We start from the raw sequence: 20,307 nt of genomic DNA, 5'->3' as shown, positions 1-20,307 counted from the left end.
CTGAAACTGCTTCAGCTTCCCAGCTTGCAAAACACTACAATGCCAGCACTCTACAGAGAGAAGCTACTTGAGATTGCTTGGTATCTGGTGGTGAAGAAGTACTTGCAAGCCAGTGCACATGGAAACAGCTGTATTTGGCAGTGATTCTGCGTGACAGAACATACCTCTCCTTCATGCCCTCTCTCAGCCAGGCTGGTAGGTTCTGCTCTAATTCTTCTCTTAGAGTATTTACATGTCTTTTTGTTTGTTCATTTGTTTTCTGTATCTGCAGACACCTGCCCGATTCAGGTAACGGTAGACTCAATAGACTGGATATAGATTAAGGAACTAAACTATTGTGGTTTTCAAAAGTGATGAATAATTCTGGGAATGTAACATGAAATATTTTAGACAGACCTGGTTTTCAGAAGTGACAAGGGCCACCTGTCAGAAAAATGTCTCTGAAAGCATCTCAGATTGGCTTCCTAGAAACCATACCTTAAAAACCTTTTGAAAATCTAACATCTATACCTGAAAATCTTGATTGGTTTTAGTGGTTCACAAGAACAGCAGGTTCAGTCATTACAGGAGTGAAAAGGCTGAGAAGGAAGAGAAGCACCCCTTCTAAAGCAAAAGTCTCTCCTACTGTAGAGCTCCATGAAGAGAGGACTTACCACAGACTGTAAATCACATAAATACGTAATTAATGCAATTTTTTAGCTTGTGTTTTTATTTTCTGGTCACTAAATGTGACAAGAAAAAGACTTTGTCCCTCTATATTTGCTTTATGCAAAACTGTGGTCTTTTCAGTAATAAAATCATTGAGGTATCCAATACCAGTTTTAATTTAATGGCTAGGCTCTCACAATAATGCTTGGGCAAATACGTTCATCTTTAAATTGGAAACAGGTGCTAATATGATTCTTGGTTTTCAGTGGTTATGTAATAACCATGGATAACAAAATTCAGAAGCCAAATAGTACATAGATCAAAGGCTGTGGGATATTTTTCACAGTGGAATGATCTAATAAAACTACTAGGGTGGTTGTCCCTTTCCCTGCTTTTCTTTTCCCCTTTGTAAAGTCAGTATTGAAAACAAATCTTTCCTTTCCAAGAATTATCAAACTGATTTTAGGTCTTGCCCCTGCAAGGTCATGAATCAAATTCCATCTTCAGGTAATGATTACATTAGAACAATCCAATAGTGCTGCTTTTCAGCAACATTGGCATTAAAAGCTTTCATGACTCTAAGCTTATTTCTTAAAAAAAAAAATACCTGAGGCTTAACTGTCCAAAAAAAATTTTTTTCCATAAGAAAACAAATAATCAGTTTTGAAAGCTGACGTTTATCCATTACAATTCCATCAGAACCATTTCACTATTGCATGCCACAAGAAACATTGTGGCATGCTACTTGATCTATAATGTATCTTTACAAAACAGGCAAAATTAACTTCACATTTTTCACATATTTTTTTACAATGTCAGGTGGCGTCAACTTTAATACCTTAATAATTCATTCAAAGATTAAAAAATTAACATTATTCTTAACTTCGCCATGTATTTGTATGTAAAACAATAATGCAGCGTTTTAACTATTCTGTACTGTTACTTTCAGACAGATCACATAACTCAATTATCTCTTTGACACTTATTTTTACATCTATATAATTTTATATTAGCTAAAGATGACATGGGTTGTAGCAGAATTTTAAAATGACACAGGAATTAAGCTGCACTTTTCTGCAACTATTATAGGACAAAATCCATTTCTCTTTTGTCCCCTCTTCCCTCCTTCACACACACAAGGAGGTGGATGGAGGATCACTGCAGGTATGTATCAAATACACTGGACTGAGTCCTGTGCCACAACAAGGCTGGCCGTTTCAGTGAGGGAATCGGTGGGCTGACAGAGAACTGGAACTTCTTTTCTGTTTCAAAGCTTGGTTATGGCTGATCATACCCTTGCTACGCTGGGTATGCTATTGCCGAGAGGCCACAGGGCATTTGCCCTTACTGCATTTGGGTTTGTGACAAGTGGACTAGGTTATGAATCAAACACCTTTCACAAAAAAGCCTAACTAAAGACGACCTTGGCGATAGCACACCCTGCTTAAGGAAAGAGAAGATATGAAAATTAACAAAAATCAAAAGGAACAATGGGGATAGGTTATCCTTACTGCATCTATTCTTGAAGTACTTAGAGAACATCCCACATTTCAATGTGTGCTAAACAGGACTTTGTGAGAGATCAAGGAAACAGCAGCATAGGAGGATTATGAACATCACATTTTTTGTTTATAAAAACAAAAGGAAGAAATCTGCATATTCCTCGACACTTACCTGACCCCACACAAGTTCTCCTAATCCAATAAATACACACCACATCCACTGGTCCAGCTGCAGGGGAGAACAGCTAAATGGTTTTCCTCCAAACTGGACAATAACTATCTACAAAGATGAACAAAAAAAAGGGGGATAAATATTTTCTGAAAAAAACAAAGCAAAACAAAACACCCCTTCCCTTAAAAATCCAAATGCCACAAAAAAACCCACAAAAATTTTTAGTTGTATTTTACTTGAGATTTTATCTTTCTGCATACTACAGCCCCACTGGTTTGATTCCAACATATTTTACTGGTAGAATAGTCAAATGCATTATTAACAATCGACCGTTCAGTGCTCTGAATCGAAACAACACCCGAAATCAAAATACTGCCCTATATTCCAAGTGCGCCATTTGACACTCTGAGATGGCACAAAGGCAAGCTACCAGTACTTTTTTTTAATCCATCCAGCATAAGCTGCTGAATTTCAGTCACTAAAAATCAAACCACAGGCACTTATGCACCCAAAATTAAAGGTCATAAAGCCAGTCCAGGTCAGACTTTCTTAGTGTCCTATCTAACATCAGTCATATATGAATGTCCAGGGAGAAAATGGGACTGTATTCTCCCAGCTTCTGACTCTTCTCAGCTGATGGTATGTTGACCCTGAAGTAGTTTATTTTGGAATACCCAGTACATGAGAGACCTTTCCCCCCTCCAATTAACATTTTATTGTACACTTCTCAATGTGTTCTCATGACCACACTGACAGTACGCCAAAATCTGGTCCTGTTGGAGAAAAAGGGTGGGAAAAGAACTATTGCACTCAAACATGAAATACCAAAGTCTATGAGTCTGTACTTCATAGAAAGTATAGTAAATATGTATGCACGCTTTCTAAGTGATTTTTAAATACAAAATAAACACACTTCTGGGATCTCTATAATCCAAGTTCCTGGAGACAATAATTTTCTCTTTGGAATAAAATACCTGGCTCACACATCCAGCTATTAAAACGTACAACCAAAAAATAAATACTTCTCTGGCATCGCTTCAGCAAGCAACACTGGAGAAAGCTCTGTTTCATAACGTAATAAAATTAAGTGGAAAATTAATAGAAAAATGAATCTTTTGTTGTCCCAAGAAAAACTACTTGATTTTAAAAAGACACTAAAAGCAAGCAAGATTCACAGTATAAGCACTCTCAGGTTACAATGTCCTTTTTGATTCACTGTCAGAATGCAAACCTAGAATTCTGAACTGCGCTCTTCATGATTTCAGCTGCTACGGAAGCAGGGAAGAGTGAGTAAAATTAACAGGCAGTTCAGAAATGTGCTTTGCAGCTAGAGGACACTTCTTCTTCTGCCAGACAACTGAGTGCAGTAATGCTCAGAACTAAGAAAACATCCTCAAACTTTATCCATGATTAAAAATATAAAATTACAAATAACTGTGAATTTGTCAGGCCTCTCCTAAAGGCATGTTAATTCATGGGTAGTAAACCCATGTTTTTTAATTAGCTGTTGAAAACCATCACTATCAATTCTGCTAACAATCACTAGTGTCCTTTCTCCCATAGATTATTGTTTCCCCTTTCCTGTTTCAAACCACTGTAGTCCAGATTCATGTAGCTCTGTCCTCCTTACTCCTTCCCTGAGAGCGGTCCCCATACCGACAGCTTCCAGGATGCCACTGCAGAATTGAGACAGAAATAGCTCAATTCCAAGCACTTGTGAGGGCTCTAGTAGACTTCTAAAAGGCAATGCTAAGTGGTATCAAGTACAGGACAGGTGCCAGCAAATGGGTGGATACAGGAACAGGAGGAAGAGCTAAAGGGTTCTCTTACAGGAGAAAAAGTACAATTTTTTCAGGGAACGTGTGTATTTCTGTAATTACGTTGACATTAACTGGGACAGCAAACTCATGGGATGTACATGAATCACTACCAAGAAGCAGCATTACTGAGAATGCCAACCAAGTAGCATTTGGCAGTGGCGTTTAACCTCAGAAGAATAAATCAGCATTAACTATTTAAAGGCCAATTTTTCTATTCATAGAGAAGTAAAATAACTTAAAATGCTTTGTTGCCATTGTTTGGTATACTATTTAATAGTTTATTCTAAAAAACCCAGTTAAATATCAACAAATCTTGATGGGTTTATTATTGCAGATCTTCATATTAATTTCAGACTTGACCTATTTATAATGATCAAAACTTATGCCATGTTAATATGGCTACATAGTATTTTCCATTATTGACACCTGTATTCATTGACAAGATTTGTGAAACCAATTGGTTTACCATAAAGGCGGCATCCTACAGCATTTAGAGTTCAAAAAAAAAAAAAACAAAACCCACACAGAAAAAAACTTAAGGTAAATTTCTGATGAATAGTTACTAATTCTTGCCTAAATCATTACCTGAATAGCAAATGTACCCAGTACAATAGTGCAAAAAATAGGATTTCTGAAGATGCCATCAAAGACATTTCTTTCACCATGGATTTTCCGTGCGTTGATTTCATTGAAAAGCTGCATCATGACAAATGTGTTGAAGATAATGGTGTAATGCTCTGAAGGAGGGGAGTGCAGTGGTGCGTTCCTCCCACTGTCAATCTTAAACATTTTCTCACCTAAGTATAAGAAAAGAAAGGTTTCCATTAGAATAAATCAATCAAACAAATTTCCATTGTTTGCGTTAGCTAGTTGCCTCCTATGCTCTGCTTTCCCATCTTTCTTTCTGCACTTACTGTAATATAGGCAGAATCAGTGAGCAAAAGACATCTAAACTTCCTGAGCAATAAGCTTCTCAACTGATGAATTTTATCTAATAACTCAGCATAACTATGCAAAGAGTTTTTGGTAATATTTTCCTCTAATCGAGAAGTAATCATCCTACGAAGTCAATTCTTCTTTGGTACTGAACACTTGAGGCCACTGACAGCACGTCTGCAATTTTCTACAATTATAAGAAGCAACCACCTTTTACCAGTTCTTAGCCATTTGCTAATCCAGTATGGCAAAATCTTGACAGGCATTCAAGAATACTAGTGATACAAATCACAGATATTCCTGGTTTTCAGTAGATTTGGTTTTGATCATTCTGCTAGTCTGCTTTAAAAGTATCAGGCACTGATCTTTATTTTTATGATCTATCACCTTTATATCTGACTAATACAAAAAGGGGCCTCTTTTCTTATAGAATTCTAGAGTGGTTTGGGTTGGAAGGAATCTTTAAAGATCATCCAGTCCAATGCCCCTGCCACAGGCAAGGACATCTTCCACTGGATCAGGTTGCTCCAAGCCCCATCCAACTGGACTTAGAACACTCTCAGTGATGGAGCACGTGCAGTTCCTCTGAGCAGCCTGTGCCACTGCCTCACCATTCTCAACGCAGAAAAGTTTCTTCCTTACGCTCAATCAAACCTACCCTCTTTCAGTGTAAGCCTGCTGCCCCTTGACCTCTCACCACAGGCCTTGATGAAAAATCTCTGTCTTCCTTACAAGCCCTCTGTATGTACTGAAAGGCTGCAATAAGGTCTCCCAGGAGCCTTCTCTTCTCCAGCCTGAACACACATGAAACTGCCCCATGAAGTGCACAGGAGCCCTCATTCCAAGATGTTTACCAGTCATGTGAATTACCTAGACCTTCTACACCCATTTTAGAGAATATGACATTACCATTTCTTTACATCCACTAGACATTCTCAAAATGCACTGTCAGCCTAAGTACATCACAGAGCATTTCTCCACAAAACCTGGCAATGTTTTGGTTTAAGCAGCTCCCTATGAACAGAGCGTAACCTCCCTGGAGCACTCCAAATACACCGCCAGTTTGTCATAAAGTAAACCAAGACCTTCACAGCAGAGCTCAAAAACTCCAAAGAATCATAAATTTACATTTACAGTTTATATGGAAGTCTGTATATAGAGAAAAAAAATTGAAAGGCAACACATGCAATTTAACAGTGATGACATAGTGATAAGAACACAATGCTCAATTAATAAAATTATCATTCCTTTGAGCAAGCTCTCTTATTACTGCAACAGAATCTATTATGAGGCCCTACTATCCCCTGCAGCAAGAAACTTTCCTCCTCCTTCCCTCTCCTCTCCAAAATACAACCTATAAAAAGCATCCATTGCTAGCAAGGCCTGAAGAAGAGTCCAGTAGTCTAATAAATTAGATTTTTTAACCTTTTAATCTCCATTCTACATACATATGCCAAAAGAGTGTTATTGTATCACTTAAAACTGATTACTTGCTTATCTGTGCTACTTAAGATCAGCACTATTTCCTGACTGTGCAAACATTTTGCTCCTGATTAGAGATTCTCCAGATACTGGTAAAATGCATCTTTATTTTTGTGTTGCCTTTTTAAAATTTTTTATTACAGGCCTACTAAAGATTACAGGAGTCAAAGTGAAATTTCACTATAGAAGAAGCAGGCTAGATACTCCAAACAAAATGGAACCTTCTATGCCCAAACTGACATTTCCTCTAGGAGGCAAAAAAGCTCACTGAGGCCCTTCTCAATGTTAACCACATATGAAAGGCACAGAAATCCCTCTACCACATCTGTTCTGTTTCCCCTCCTGTTTCTAATTCCATTAAACAGCTCTGTCCTACTTAATATATGTGCATTAAGTGCTTACATTTAAAGCATTTTGACACTACAAGACCCAGATGCTTTCAAATGAAGGAACAAGCAAACAAATTTTCTTACCGACAAAAAGCAGTGTAAATATGAGGGTAAGCTGATAAACAGCGTGGCCCAGAATGTTCTTCATCATGGTACGGGATATAAGAGGTTTATTCCTGCCATATGGCTTTCGTAGCAGCAAAGCCTCTGTTGGAGGTTCGGTGGCTAAAGCAAGTGAGGCGAAGGTGTCCATAATGAGGTTGACCCACAACATCTGTACTGCTTTTAGAGGAGAGTCCTGGGGAGACAAATGAGAAAGTTGCTTATTTCCTAGAGCTGCCAGGTCGTTCCCTGTGATTTGATTATTACTTCCCATGTGACTGAAGCAGTGCTGAAGGCAGGACACTGAAATACACGGACCTTTGCTCTGACCTATCATGGTCTCTCTTCTTATGTGAGACCAGAATCACAGGGAGCACAGAGATCTGAGCAGAGATGAGTGATTTCCCTCCAGTCACTTATATCAGGAACATTTAAAAGCATAACATGGACACTACAATGCATTTTACAATGCCCTCTTATCACCTCATGCATCATGCTTCAATTTTCAGCTGAATTTGGGTAACGATTAAAGAGTGTCTTTCATGAAAGAAAAATTATACTAAACCAGCTTTAAAAGTAATGTTTCCTCTTACTCTAACTCTTACTGCCTGTCTGGTTTTTTTTATAAACAGTTTGAAGTTACTAAAAAGTTATGAAACCATTACTGGGACAATTCATACATCTTACTTAAATAAGAATTTTTAAAAACAGTAGTGACCAAAAAACGCCTGATGTTTGAAATTACAAAATATTCCGAAATGCATTAAACTATATCAAATGTGCTAAAGTAAGAAAACGTTTACACTTTTACTGGGTAACAGGATTCCATATTTTAAACCAAGGAACTGGAAAGGAAAAAAAACCCCGTTACTATTTGTCAGCATGAAGTACTTAGTTTCTGAGGCAGCTCGCCAACCGCTAGAAGGAGCTCTTCCGTCACTCAGTTCAAGAAAGTCTATAGTCATGTTACAGAGGACTTCAGATGGTGTTTAAAAACCCCCCAGAAGTAAATAAACAAAGCAAACTAACACAGCTCTCAGGAGAGCTCTAGACAACCGTTCTAAAGTTTTTATTTGTAATTTATCTGTAATGCCAGATAGATGCAATTGCTTCAAGGAGCTGTACTGAGAAAAAATAAAAGTAGGTTCTCTTCTTATATCTAAGAACTCCTATACCTTTTCACTGAGTAAAACCCAGGCAGCCCTGCGCCTTCCCTCAAAGGGTTAAACATTCATTTTTTATGAAATACTATGAAATAGTGAGGGCCAATACTCCTTCAGTATCCCAAGGACATATAGAGGACAGGGCTAAGTGGTTTGCTCTCTTGTGTACCCAATTTATATTCCAACTCTCCCTTGAGATAAAAACCTATTTCCTCTTGAAAACACACTTTTAACACCCCTATATTTACACTTATTTTGATACATTTTATTTATAAAGAAGCATTCATTTTTGCCTTATTCAAAGGGATGGAGAAAAGCAACCTACTCTTTCACAGGTGGCTACATCGGGGAAGGGAGGAAGATTAACATTAATAGATTATTGACCTCCTGGTTGTGGGTTGCATTAACTGGGCAAGGAGAGTACTTGCACTGAAAGCAGTTTGTTTCTCAGAGACCCTAAACCTGGACACAGTATATATAAAGATAACATGTTTTCTACTGAAGCATTTTCCTTGTAGTATTTTACCTGTCAAGTTAATAAGTTTCCTTGAGAAACATTCCCTACTTTGAGATGTTACAATATCTGAATTTCCACTTCATGGGCTGACTTCCCTGTCAATAAAACTGAATTTGCCTGTTACACTTAATAAACAGTCATGTATTTAGGTGCCTATCAGAGTCTGACATCTTCTTTGCAAAATGAAGTGAGATGCTTTCAGTCTCTAAATCACACAACTGTAACTGGCAGTCGTCAGCTTTGGCAGCAACATGTTCTCACCATTTCACACTGCCAATCACCTTGGGTGGCTGTGGTGCCCCTAATAATTATCCATTATTGGCAGTGCTACTCTGCTCAGTCAAGTGCGAAAGCTCATCTAAGCTGAAGCCAAAACATTAAACACATTAGTCTAGGCAGGCAGAGGAATGAAATTCCCACTGCAAGTCTATCTGATTTCTGATTAGTTGATGGAAACTGAGAAAAATACAGACCAGAGAAGAAGCTCAGGCTTCTGTTACAGATTTCAGTCGCTTATACGAGTGGGGTGCAAATTCAGTCTTCTTTTCACTGCATTTTAGTCACTCATCGACTAGCTAATAATTCTGAATTCACTTTCTGAATCTGGGGGGATGAAAGCTGCTGAAACTGAAAACCACCCAAAATCACACTTATTTGTCAAACTCCTTTCCACTTGATCTTGGAATAGGTTAGCATTGGCCTAGAGGTAAAAGGAAAATGTCCCTTAAATGAGATGATATTGCACTTCATCTTGGAAACACTTAAAAGTACAGATCACCAAAGGCTGGAAATAAACTGCAAATCTTTTGCAACATGCAGAGCCTGACAAATTTTAGAGGTTGTTACTTTTGATATAGATGACAAACTGTAAGGGAATAAAAAGGTATTTTCACTCTTACCTCTTTAGTCCCACTTCTCACAGAACATATGCATGGATTCATAAAAACGAGCGTTTCTCCTAGGGAAACTTTATATACGTAAATTACAAAAAGATCAGCCCTCGCTTCTGTTGCCCTATCACCCTGTCTGCTAATTGTATGGAGGTGGCATCCTCAATTCCACTTCCATGCCTCTAAGCCTTCCCAAAGCAAAGCTGAACAGTACATCCTTGCGTTTTATCTTGCAGCTTTTTCAAATTTGCCAATGCTATTATTTTAGGATTTGCCAAATACGGTTCTGCAGTAAAACATTTTAACTGTGTAAATTACTGCCTTATACATGTAAGTATAGAACATCCTCATTTTTTGAGCAAGATCTGTAAAAACAATAAGTGATTCATGCAGCAGCTCGTTGCTACAGTGCTTTTTAATTAGCATTTAATTTTCCAAACATAACATCCTTTAGAGTCACTGTGTTCAGTTCCTAATGTCTGCTAAAACATTAAGTTTTCTCAAAGTACAAGAACAATAATCTGAATGTAAAATGTTAAAACACAGTCTTTGTCTTCTTTCTTTAATGTAGTCTTTTTGAATAGTTACATTGCCTCAACAGTTGGAGACAGACAAAAATCTGGCATCGAGATAAACCTGCTAGCTTTACAGCACAGTGAAAACCTGTTTCCATTTAACTGAACTGCATTTTAAAATCTTTATTTTGTACACATACAGATTATTTTTAACAGCCCCAAACATAATGACCTAGTATTTTCTGGTACCGTGCATATGTTGGGGACAGGAAACAGGATGAACCTCCTGGCTTTGTGAGGCATGTATAGAACTCTGTAAGGTACCTACAGATGTGGAGCAATGACTCATTGGAAGTACTAAATACACAGTAATTGTAGGCAGAGCTCTGAAGACGAACCCTCACTGAGCCAGTCTAGAGCTCTGAAAAAATGTTATTCAGAGAACAAAGTCAGAATCAAGAGTCTCTGTCTCCTAAATCAGCTGGGGAATGAAATTACTGGTTCAATCTAAGATAATGGCTGCTAAACAAAAAGGGCAATTATAGCAAACTGGTCAGGATCACCACAGACTGATCAATGTAGAAGCATGCACTGGGTAGCACAGAGTGAAGGAAGCAAGAGGGAAATGAGTTGGATTAACTGAAAGATGAGGCAAACAAATCCAGTTCAGCTGCGCTGTGCCACACAGACTGCACTGACACCAGCCGAGCAATGGTAACCGCTGTGCTCCCATTGCAGGTGCTGTGCACATGCTGGACACACAATGATGAGCACCTACAGAGATGAGGTTACTTAATCCTGATTCAGCTTTTAATGAGAGATTACTTTAAGCTTGGTTTTCTTGTATTACTGAGATCTCCGAGTGCTTTACATTATTATAAAGTTTATTATTAGTTGACAATTCAGAACTCTTGGTTTACACATTGATCTGTAAACTGAAAGAGAGATGATGTAAGTCAGCTCCCTGTGAGAGGCCACTCACTTTTGGCAGCAGCTGTGCTAAGCTTGCTGACAGGTATCTAATTCCTGTGCTGCTTAGAATAAGATTTCTCTCACCTTAAAATGACTTCATGCCGAGATCCAGGACAGAACAGCAAATGACCCTTCGAATCAGTCCTGTCTAGACTGCATAATAACTTCTTTAACAGCCCACTGCTACTCCTTTATAATTCTTATATAACATTGGAGTAGCATGTGGGATCACATACACTTTGTACATGGAGTTAAACGTCTACTGAACAGCAAACCAGGACAAAATAGAAATAGCAGATATGGTAGATACTTCTCCAACAGCAGCATCTCACTGGAGCAGGTATTGGGTAGATAAATAATAAAATAATATTTATTTAAAATTAACAGGGTTATGCAAGCTTCATCCTGAAAGCATGCCAGTATGCCAGTTCTGAACGGCAGAACAGTTATTTCAAGAGACAATACTAAGAAGCGTGAAAGAAATGTTATTACCTACATAGACTCTTTCTCACTCTAGATTTGATGAAATGTCACCAAAAGGATAGCCTGCTTAATTATTCATTAATCTGAATATTGATCGCAGACTAAAATTATATTCCACGTGCCAAAGAAAGCCAAACTGACAACTTAAAAGCAAAGTAACATTCAGTTCAATGGGGACCTTCTTTATATTACAGAATCACAGAATAACCAGGTTGGAAGAGACCCACAGGATCATCGAGTCCAACCATTCCTATCAACCACTAAACCATGCCCCTTAGCACCTTGTCCACCTGTCCCTTAAACACCTCCAGGGAAGGTGACTTAACCACCTCCCTGGGCAGCCTGTTCCAATGCCCAATGAGCCTTTCTGTGAAGAATTTTTTCCTGATGTCCAGCCTAAACCTCCCCTGGCGGAGCTTGAGGCCATTCCCTCTTGTCCTGTCCCCTGTCACTTGGGAGAAGAGGCCAGCACCCTCCTCTCCACGACCTCCTTTCAGGTAGTTGTAGAGAACAATGAGGTCTCCCCTCAGCCTCCTCTTCTCCAGGCTAAACACCCCCAGCTCTCTCAGCCGCTCCTCGTAAGACCTGCTCTCCAGCCCCCTCACCAGCTTCGTTGCTCTTCTCTGGACTCGCTCCAGAGCCTCAACATCCTTCCTGTGGGGAGGGGCCCAGAACTGAACACAGGATTCAAGGAGCGGTCTCACCAGTACCAAGTACAGAGGGAGAATAACCTCCCTGGACCTGCTGGTCACGCCGTTTCTGATCCAAGCCAAGATGCCATCGGCCTTCTTGGCCACCTGGGCCCCTGCTGGCTCATGTTCAGTCGCTGTCAACCAACACCCCCAGGTCTCTCTCCTCCAGGCAGCTTTCTAGACAGAGAAATTAATTCTGAAGGTCAGAGGAAGCTGTGTTGCCTTTTGGAAGCTAAAGATTTTAGCTTCATTTGTTTGTTAAATGTTCCTAGCCTAAAAGACCTGTGTACAGTTTTGCAGACTTGGATCTCTGTGTGTGCACCCGCCTGCTGTATGTGAGGCTTTTTGGTATATTCATGCATTCTGTGCTAGAGCTTTTTTATATCGCACCCAGAGAGTACAGTATGTTCTCAAGTGTGATTTTCAGTAAAGCTCATGAGCCAAACGAACAGAATGCCCTTTCATTGGCTAGAGTCTTTTAGTCAAAGCGTAGCATAATGATGTTTACTCGTAAGGCAAGACCCTTCTTGAATGAGACAGAAGTGAGAGCTACTTGAGAGTATCAGCAACCAGGCTACTGAGTGCAAACAGAACTACAATGGAAATAACTGATGCCTTTTTGCTACTATTTCAATTTTAGCTCCTTTCAGACCTCTTCTCTGGATTTGCATTGGTACTGCCAAATTAAATAACAGAATCTATTTGGTCAGAAACACAGGAATTCTAGGAGGTATGCACTTAAAAACTGTAAAGAAGGGACAACAGACTTGGTAGGCTCAGTGATGGTCTTACAGACTATTGGGGCAATATAAATGCCTTAAGTCTGATTCAAATCCTTCTGGAAGCCAATGGAATGATTCAAAGGATGAAGAAAGCTCCAGAATTAAAAAGGGGAATAAGCCTGCACTGATTATGCACTACACACGTGCTTAGACTAGATATAAAAGTCAATGCACTGATTCAGTAATGTTTACCCTCTTCAAGAATAACCCGGCAGTTCCTTAGTTTAAAAAATAGAATTTATTTCTCTTCATGCTTTCACAGAGCAATTGAAAAAAAACTGGACATTAGCCAAAAAAAAAAAAAAATCTTAAATAAATGCTATTAGGCAGCCATCAAATGCCTGGGTCTTCCAAGGAAGCCCTGGCCTCAGTGCCCATGGTGGCACTCTTGCGATGTCGCTGTTACCACTTTTTTTCTAAAGGGTTTTGTACCACTGACAGAAATCCAGGAGGACTGACTTTCTGGAGTTTCAGTCCTTATTCACATGCATTCTGTTACTTGCAATGATCACTTTACAGCTAAACAGTTTCTCAATATGCTTGGAAATACTTCCCAAGGGAAAAGTTATTCAACATCAGTAGTTCTGTCCTGCAGTACAGGCTAAGTCGTGACACTGGGCACCGTCAGGACCTAGGGGCAGTGCAGCAGGGATCGAGCACTTAGCAGCCCCAAATTTTTACTTCTTGGGAAACGTATGAATTGCAGTTTCAGTGCTTCCTTTGTACAGAATAAAATAGTTATTTCATTTGTCAAGATCACTGGCACTTGTTTCAAACCCAGCCATTTCCGAATTCTCAGAGTCCCAGCCCCAGCACTAGTTCTGCCCACATAGCTCGGAAGAGTGAAATGAGGATGGTTCTATCCACCTGGTGGGGGCACAGTGCGAGCAGGAACTGGGAACCGGTAGACTGCTACTCTACAGCATGAAAATGGCCTCTAAATGTCAAGCTTCTCCTAGGCCTCAGCTGAGCTCACAGTTTTGTAAAGGTACCTAGGTTTCTAGTTTCAAGGATCAATTCCATGACTACAATGTAAGTTTACCCTGGAGCAGAGCTAATGCCTTATTCATTGCTTTGCTCAGGTGTGCATGAGGTGAAATTTACCTCCTGAAATGGGTATGTGCGTCTGTATGATGCACACAGCAGGGAAGCATCAACTTCCTATAGCGTGTCTCAATCAAAGGAAGCATTTCGTAACTGCAGCTCTCTGCAGCATCTGAATTCTATATTATTTTAGAGAGTGACAACACAAAAAACTGAATGCTTTGCTGTTTTCTAATGAAGGACAAACCTCTCATTCTGTACTAAACACATCCTGTTTTCATAGAAACATAGAATAGTTTGAGCTGGAAGGGACTTTAAAAATGATCTAGTTCCAAACTCCCTGTTTTCTTTCTAGGAAAAAAGAACCTTAATTTTATTTAACAAAAAGCAGTAATTTGAAGGGTAAAAAATGTGGTTTGCACTTTTTGTAAAAGACCTACACTTGTTGCATGTACACCAGGATTGCAGTGAGGTATTAATGTAGAGGGATACAAATGAGATCCAACTGTATGTGTCATTTCATGAGCTTCTCATTTGCATCCGAAATTAAGAGGAACTGCCTGAAAGCAACAAAATAATTCTATCAGTCAAAAAGATCCCCTGCTGGGATTACTTCTGTGTGTCAGTACTGCTCTCTTGAAAACAATAGTCCCATTCCATAATCCATCAAGTAGTACTGATTTCATAGTGAAATATTCGAGGAGGAAAAGGCAAAGTCACATAAGCTCTTCCTTCTCCCAAGCACTAACATTTTCTGTCCTGAAATCACAAGCTCAGCTCAGCCATGACAATAATATGTAATCAAAACCAGGGAGCTGCATATGGGCAGCACAAAAGCCAACAGCTCCTGAAAGCAATTTACTTCCAGGAGAAGATGGATTAGTGCATTTCTTTATATCAATAGTCATTCAACATTTAGCAGCTTGATCCTAAATACACTCTTAATGTTCAGAAGAATATCAGAAAGCATACTTTCTGTTGTACAGCAGAAGAATTAGATGTAAACCATTACTACTTAAAACAAAAGGTACCTTGGTAGGGTTTGGCCCCATAGTCCAGGCAACCCCTGAAGTTAACCTTACCTGGGTAATGCATGCTCCAGTGAACGCCACGATCACAGCCACAATGTTAACAGTGAGCTGGAACTGCAGGAACTTAGAGATGCTGTCATAGACATTCCGTCCCCACATCACAGCCTTCACAATACTACTGAAATTGTCATCTGTTAGGATAATATCAGAGGCTTCCTTTGCAACATCTGTTCCAGCAATACCCTGGAAAAATTAATTGTGGATGAAATTACCTACTGGAAAGTACAGAGACAGTTAGGATACAAATCTCTGCATACCCATTCAAAGTGCATAGCTAGATGGAGACTCCCCAGCATAGCAACGGTGACTGCTGAGCATATTCTGCATTTTAGATGGGCTAGGAGGTTAGCTAACTTGGCCTGGTTTTGAAAGCGAATAAGGATGCAGAAAAGCAAATTGTTAGAGTTCAGTGGAGTTCATGTGATGATAGTTTTGAGTATTTTAAATTATATGCTTTATGTCTACTGAATTTCTCAGTTAATTTTATCATTGATTATATCTTATTAATATATATGAACAAAAATTAGAACTCTGCATCTTTATATAAAGTCTAGCAAGTTTGTGTCTTCGAAGTCAGAGTACACTGGGAAGATCCCTTTACATTTAGTGTTGGATTTTAACAAAGCAAAATAGTACTCCACTGCTTTGAAGGACAGAGTTCACTTTTCTGTACTGGCACAGGATTCTGCAGTAGCTAATAATTACTTTAGACAAAACTCTGAAAAACTATCAAAGCAGCCAGCACCAGCAAATCTAACATTGTAAAATAAAACAACCTGAAGCAATATAACTCACCCCCTCCAACATATTGCTTCACTAACAAGTAAGAACTAAGCAACTTACTCAGCACTTAACAAATGAAAAACCTCTTACATCACATTATAATGACACAAGCATTCATAAATATGCTCAAGATGGTACCATTGCAAAGCCAACATCAGCTTTCTTAAGTGCTGGTCCATCGTTGGTTCCATCTCCGGTCACAGCCACGACCTGCCTCTGCTCTACCTGTGTGCTGTCGATGATTCCTGCAAAACATGGACATGTCTGTGCATGCATGTGTACACAGAAAATGATCAGCAACATAAAACTGCCCTCTACAACATAGCAGAGTCTGTGTAATATAGACTGCAAAGCACCACACAAGTCTTACAGAGATCACATAGACCTGATTTTTAAGGAAAATAATGATGAACACAGCATCATCACTACTACATCGCTACTGCACATCACTATGAGAGTTTTTACATGGAAGGTTCTGATCCTGCATGACCAAAACACCAATAAAACTTGCATAGATGTCAAAGGGAAAGGGATCGGCTCATTATGTTTTTCTGGAGGATTTCTACTATTTAAACTACCTGTCACAGTCAACTCACTTAGCCCAGCTCAATTTGCCAAAGACTTAAGTTCATGCTTAAAGCCCTCCTAAACTAGGACTGAACTGTAGTATCTGCTTTACTGAGATGCCTTCTGGCAATGAGTTTAACCTAAAGATAACAAATGGCATTGATGAATTTTATTTAGCTGGACCCAAATTAACATTAACAGATACATTCAATTCTGCCAAACAATGATTAAGAACATAAAAAATAATTATTTAAATTTGGGAGCCAAGCATTTTAATAAATAGGCAAAATAATTTCTACTTTCATTTTGAGATCATCTGAGAAAAGAAAGCACTTTTTACTTGGTGAATCAAGCTTCACACAACTAGCTTGCAGGGGAGAATTTTTCACTTTTGCAGATAGGGAAAGTAAGGAAAAGAGTAAAGGATTTTTCTCAGGTTACAGAAGTAGCCCTGCTTTTTAATAGGATGGGGATCATTCACCACTCATGTTTTTATTTCCGTGTCAGAGTCCATTCGAGTATGAGTCTAGAAAACTGTATGTGTTATGTAGGATGCAAGGGCACCTCTCCGTATTAATAACTCAGAGAAGAAAAATGACAAAACTTCCTTTCGCTAACACATTATGCACAAAGTCATAATCTCTAAAAACAATTATCAAAACTTACCTAGTGTGCAAACCTTTCATTCTACTCTGGAAAAAACTAACCCCCATATCAGATAACTAACCAGAAATAGGAAATTGCAGATTACAGAGCAATAGCTGCCTCTTGGCAAGGTGCAGGCTTATCAGGCCCCCAGAAGATTGCAATGCAGTGTGGAAGCAGTTAGCGCCCTGCATTTTTCAGTCTTATGAAAATCAGAAAGAAACCTATTCACTTTCCATTGGCAGGATGAACTCAGACAAACAGCACGTTATTCTGATAACATCTTATAATTAGAGCTTTCCATTTGTTGGGGTGATTTACCTTTGGTATTGCTAAATAAACAGGAACGTCAGCTGCCTGTGCTGTTAAAAGCATTTATCTTGTTCTTTCCTTCTTGCTATTAACCAATATTTTGATGTGAAATTAATAGTTTAAGCTTCAAGAAAAAAAACTCAAAATCTCTGACACATCCTGGTGTTAACTGCTCCAAAGAGGCAGAGAATGTCCTCTCACAACTGGACTCCCAAAGGGAGCACAAATCCACAACAAGCTACAGAGACTCCAACAGATCTGTAAGCAGTGCTCTCTTGTCGATGACTGAGCTACCAACTGCCCCACATCATCCAGCGGCGGGATGCAGACAAGTGATTAACAAGGTTTAGTAGTCATTCACAAGGTTTAGTAGACATTTGTATCCCTAAAAGCAAACTGTGCAGCCAGGCTAAGCCCAGCACCCTCCAGAGTACAGAACAGCATCAGCAGCAGTCATGGAAGGGTGTTAAGCTGGTCTCGGTTCTCAGCAGCACCTCAGCCTCACACCTTCGACACCATGGCCACTGCTGTTGGGACTTCGGTGCTGTTCAGAGAAGACAGCCTGACAGCCTGCCAACAAAGAGAATGCCCATTCCCTTAACATTCACAACAGCTAAGCACCAGCTCGGGTATTAATTAGTCATCTCTAACAGCCAGGAGATTTCTTTGGAATAAACTGTTTTACTCCAGTCAGATGCTTACAAATGGTATTTTAATAAAAGCAGGTCTGCAAGATATAGCACAGGAATGCCCAAACCTCAGCCAAGCTTCCTCCCAGGACAACCTCTGCTCTTTCATTGGTCTCTTCCCTCATCTGAAGCTGTCTGGCCACAACTGCCCTCTGTCAAAAAATGTTACTCAACAGCCACAGGAATACACCCAGAGCATAGCAGCCCCGCATGTTCCACTGGCAGCCTCCGCTGGAATCTGGAGGGGAGTCAGGCAGCCTTCATAAGGCACGAGTCTGTCAGAGCGGGCAGCTGGGGGGAAGAGATCATATGTAAAATGACTGCGCGTGGCTGTTGAGGGGCGCTGTGTATGACCTTGCTATGGAAGGTACCAGCACTGCTTATACAGCTGTTAGTGAAATACACTTCCACCCTCCTCCCTGTAACATTAAGCAAGCATTAAATCAAATCCACTCAGGATAGTAACATAAAGAATATTAACCAACAATGTGCCTTCCATTTCTTTTACAAGGAGCTGTCTGTACCCATGGCTCAGATCAAAAACATCATGTACAGCTTTCAGTTCTCCCTTTACTGCAGAACAAATGCTGCTTTATTTAAACAATTCTTACTTGCTTTGTCACCTCTAGAGTCGCACCAGTAAGAAACTTCTGGTTCTGGGAGAAAAAACCTCTGGGTTTAGATATTTCTTTCTGTTTCCACTGACAAACTCAAACCAGGCGGACAGGAAAAACTCAGCTACAGCAGAGCATTTAAAAGATGCGCACCAGCTCAGGTGTCACTGATACAGTGAAGCTGACCATCCCATACGCTTACACAGTTATATTTCTCTGACAAGCTAAACACAGACAGATGCAGTGATATATTTTCATAGGTGCGTTCTGTTCAGGTTAGTTTTTAATAATTTGAAACTTTCTGAAGACCCCTGTTAATTTAAGAAAAATTTATAAAATCTGCCTGAAAGAGAAAATTTAAATTCACTTCAGTTATATCCTTAAATCTGTGCAGAAACAGAGTTTCAAAGGTTAATGCCAAAGCATTCTCTGTAACAGCACAGACAGCACCAGTAAGTGAACGGAGCTCCACAAAGTGCGTGATGTTAGAACGGCAGAGGCAAACATGGCTGAAATGCACAGGTGTCTGTGTTATGCACGCACCAGTGCCTCCCACAAAGTGACGCTTACACAGACCAGAGACCAAAAAATCCTCTGGATTCAAATGCAGTGTCCCTCCTGCTTCCTTTAAACTATTTTTATGTTCTTCTCTTAGGAGAAGAGTTAGTTGAAGCTGACTTTTTTACAGAGTGGATCAGGTCAACTTTCTGAATATTTCTTTGTAGGAATTTGAATAAAAATAAATATCAATTTTTTCTCTGAAATGTAAATCAAAACTACTTGCAAGTTGCTAGTACACTTCTCTATATTATTATTATTATTCTACCTAGTCTCATGGCATGTCCACATTAATGAGGTCATGAATATAATTCATCCTATGCAATAATATTGGAAATATTTTAGTAAATAAGGGAAAAATATTTTCTTCTTTAATGTTCCCTTTCTGCTTGTTAATAAATCATCCTTACATGAGAACAGAATAGTTATTTTTAATATCACAGATAAATAATTCCAGCCTAATTTAAACATATTGGAAAGCAGATAAACTGATATTTCGCATTGGTACCGAACAGTTGCTTCCCATTGCATTTTAAAATACAATATGACAACACTGAAGGATTTCAGCAATAGTTTTATAAGGACAGATCAGTAAAAATCATATGCATTTGAAATAGGGTAGAAGAATATGAAATAACACCAATGGATGTCATAAAAATTGGAAGAAATTGTATTTCTATTGGATTGAGATACCTTGACATTTTTGTTTCGCTGAAAGAGTTTGTGATGATAAACCATTCTGACACTTTTTTTTTTTTCAATTTACCTCCACTTAAAAGCCGTAAGTATTTCAGAGAAACTGCCTGCCCTGCCTGAAATGCTGAGCCATGCCTTTCTCTCGTCCCATAGCAGTAGTAAAAACAAAAAGAAAAATAAAAATTATCCTTTTGCTGGGTGGGATTGTGCTGGGTTAAGGAGAAACAATATTCCCTCCAGCAG

General features: G+C 39.2%; 1 protein-coding gene across 9 annotated transcripts in view; it reads right to left on the bottom strand.

Moving 5' to 3' along the window:
* The window catches only part of ATP2B2 (ATPase plasma membrane Ca2+ transporting 2), a 211,913-nt gene that overhangs the window by 18,874 nt on the left and 172,732 nt on the right, over window positions 1-20,307 (bottom strand). For all 9 annotated transcript variants that reach the window (XM_069865493.1, XM_069865496.1, XM_069865500.1 and 6 more), the window contains 5 exons: window positions 16,122-16,228; window positions 15,192-15,383; window positions 7,034-7,247; window positions 4,728-4,939; window positions 2,323-2,430 (listed from right to left, as the gene is read on the bottom strand). In XM_069865493.1, coding sequence (XP_069721594.1) covers window positions 2,323-2,430; window positions 4,728-4,939; window positions 7,034-7,247; window positions 15,192-15,383; window positions 16,122-16,228 — 833 coding nt within the window. The remainder of the gene's footprint in view (window positions 1-2,322; window positions 2,431-4,727; window positions 4,940-7,033; window positions 7,248-15,191; window positions 15,384-16,121; window positions 16,229-20,307) is intronic.

The sequence above is a fragment of the Phaenicophaeus curvirostris genome, chromosome 11, assembly GCF_032191515.1.
Source record: "Phaenicophaeus curvirostris isolate KB17595 chromosome 11, BPBGC_Pcur_1.0, whole genome shotgun sequence".
Lineage (NCBI taxonomy): Eukaryota > Metazoa > Chordata > Aves > Cuculiformes > Cuculidae > Phaenicophaeus > Phaenicophaeus curvirostris.
The sequence above is the reverse complement of the archived record's forward strand: the minus strand, read 5'-3'. Positions and strand labels throughout refer to the sequence as shown.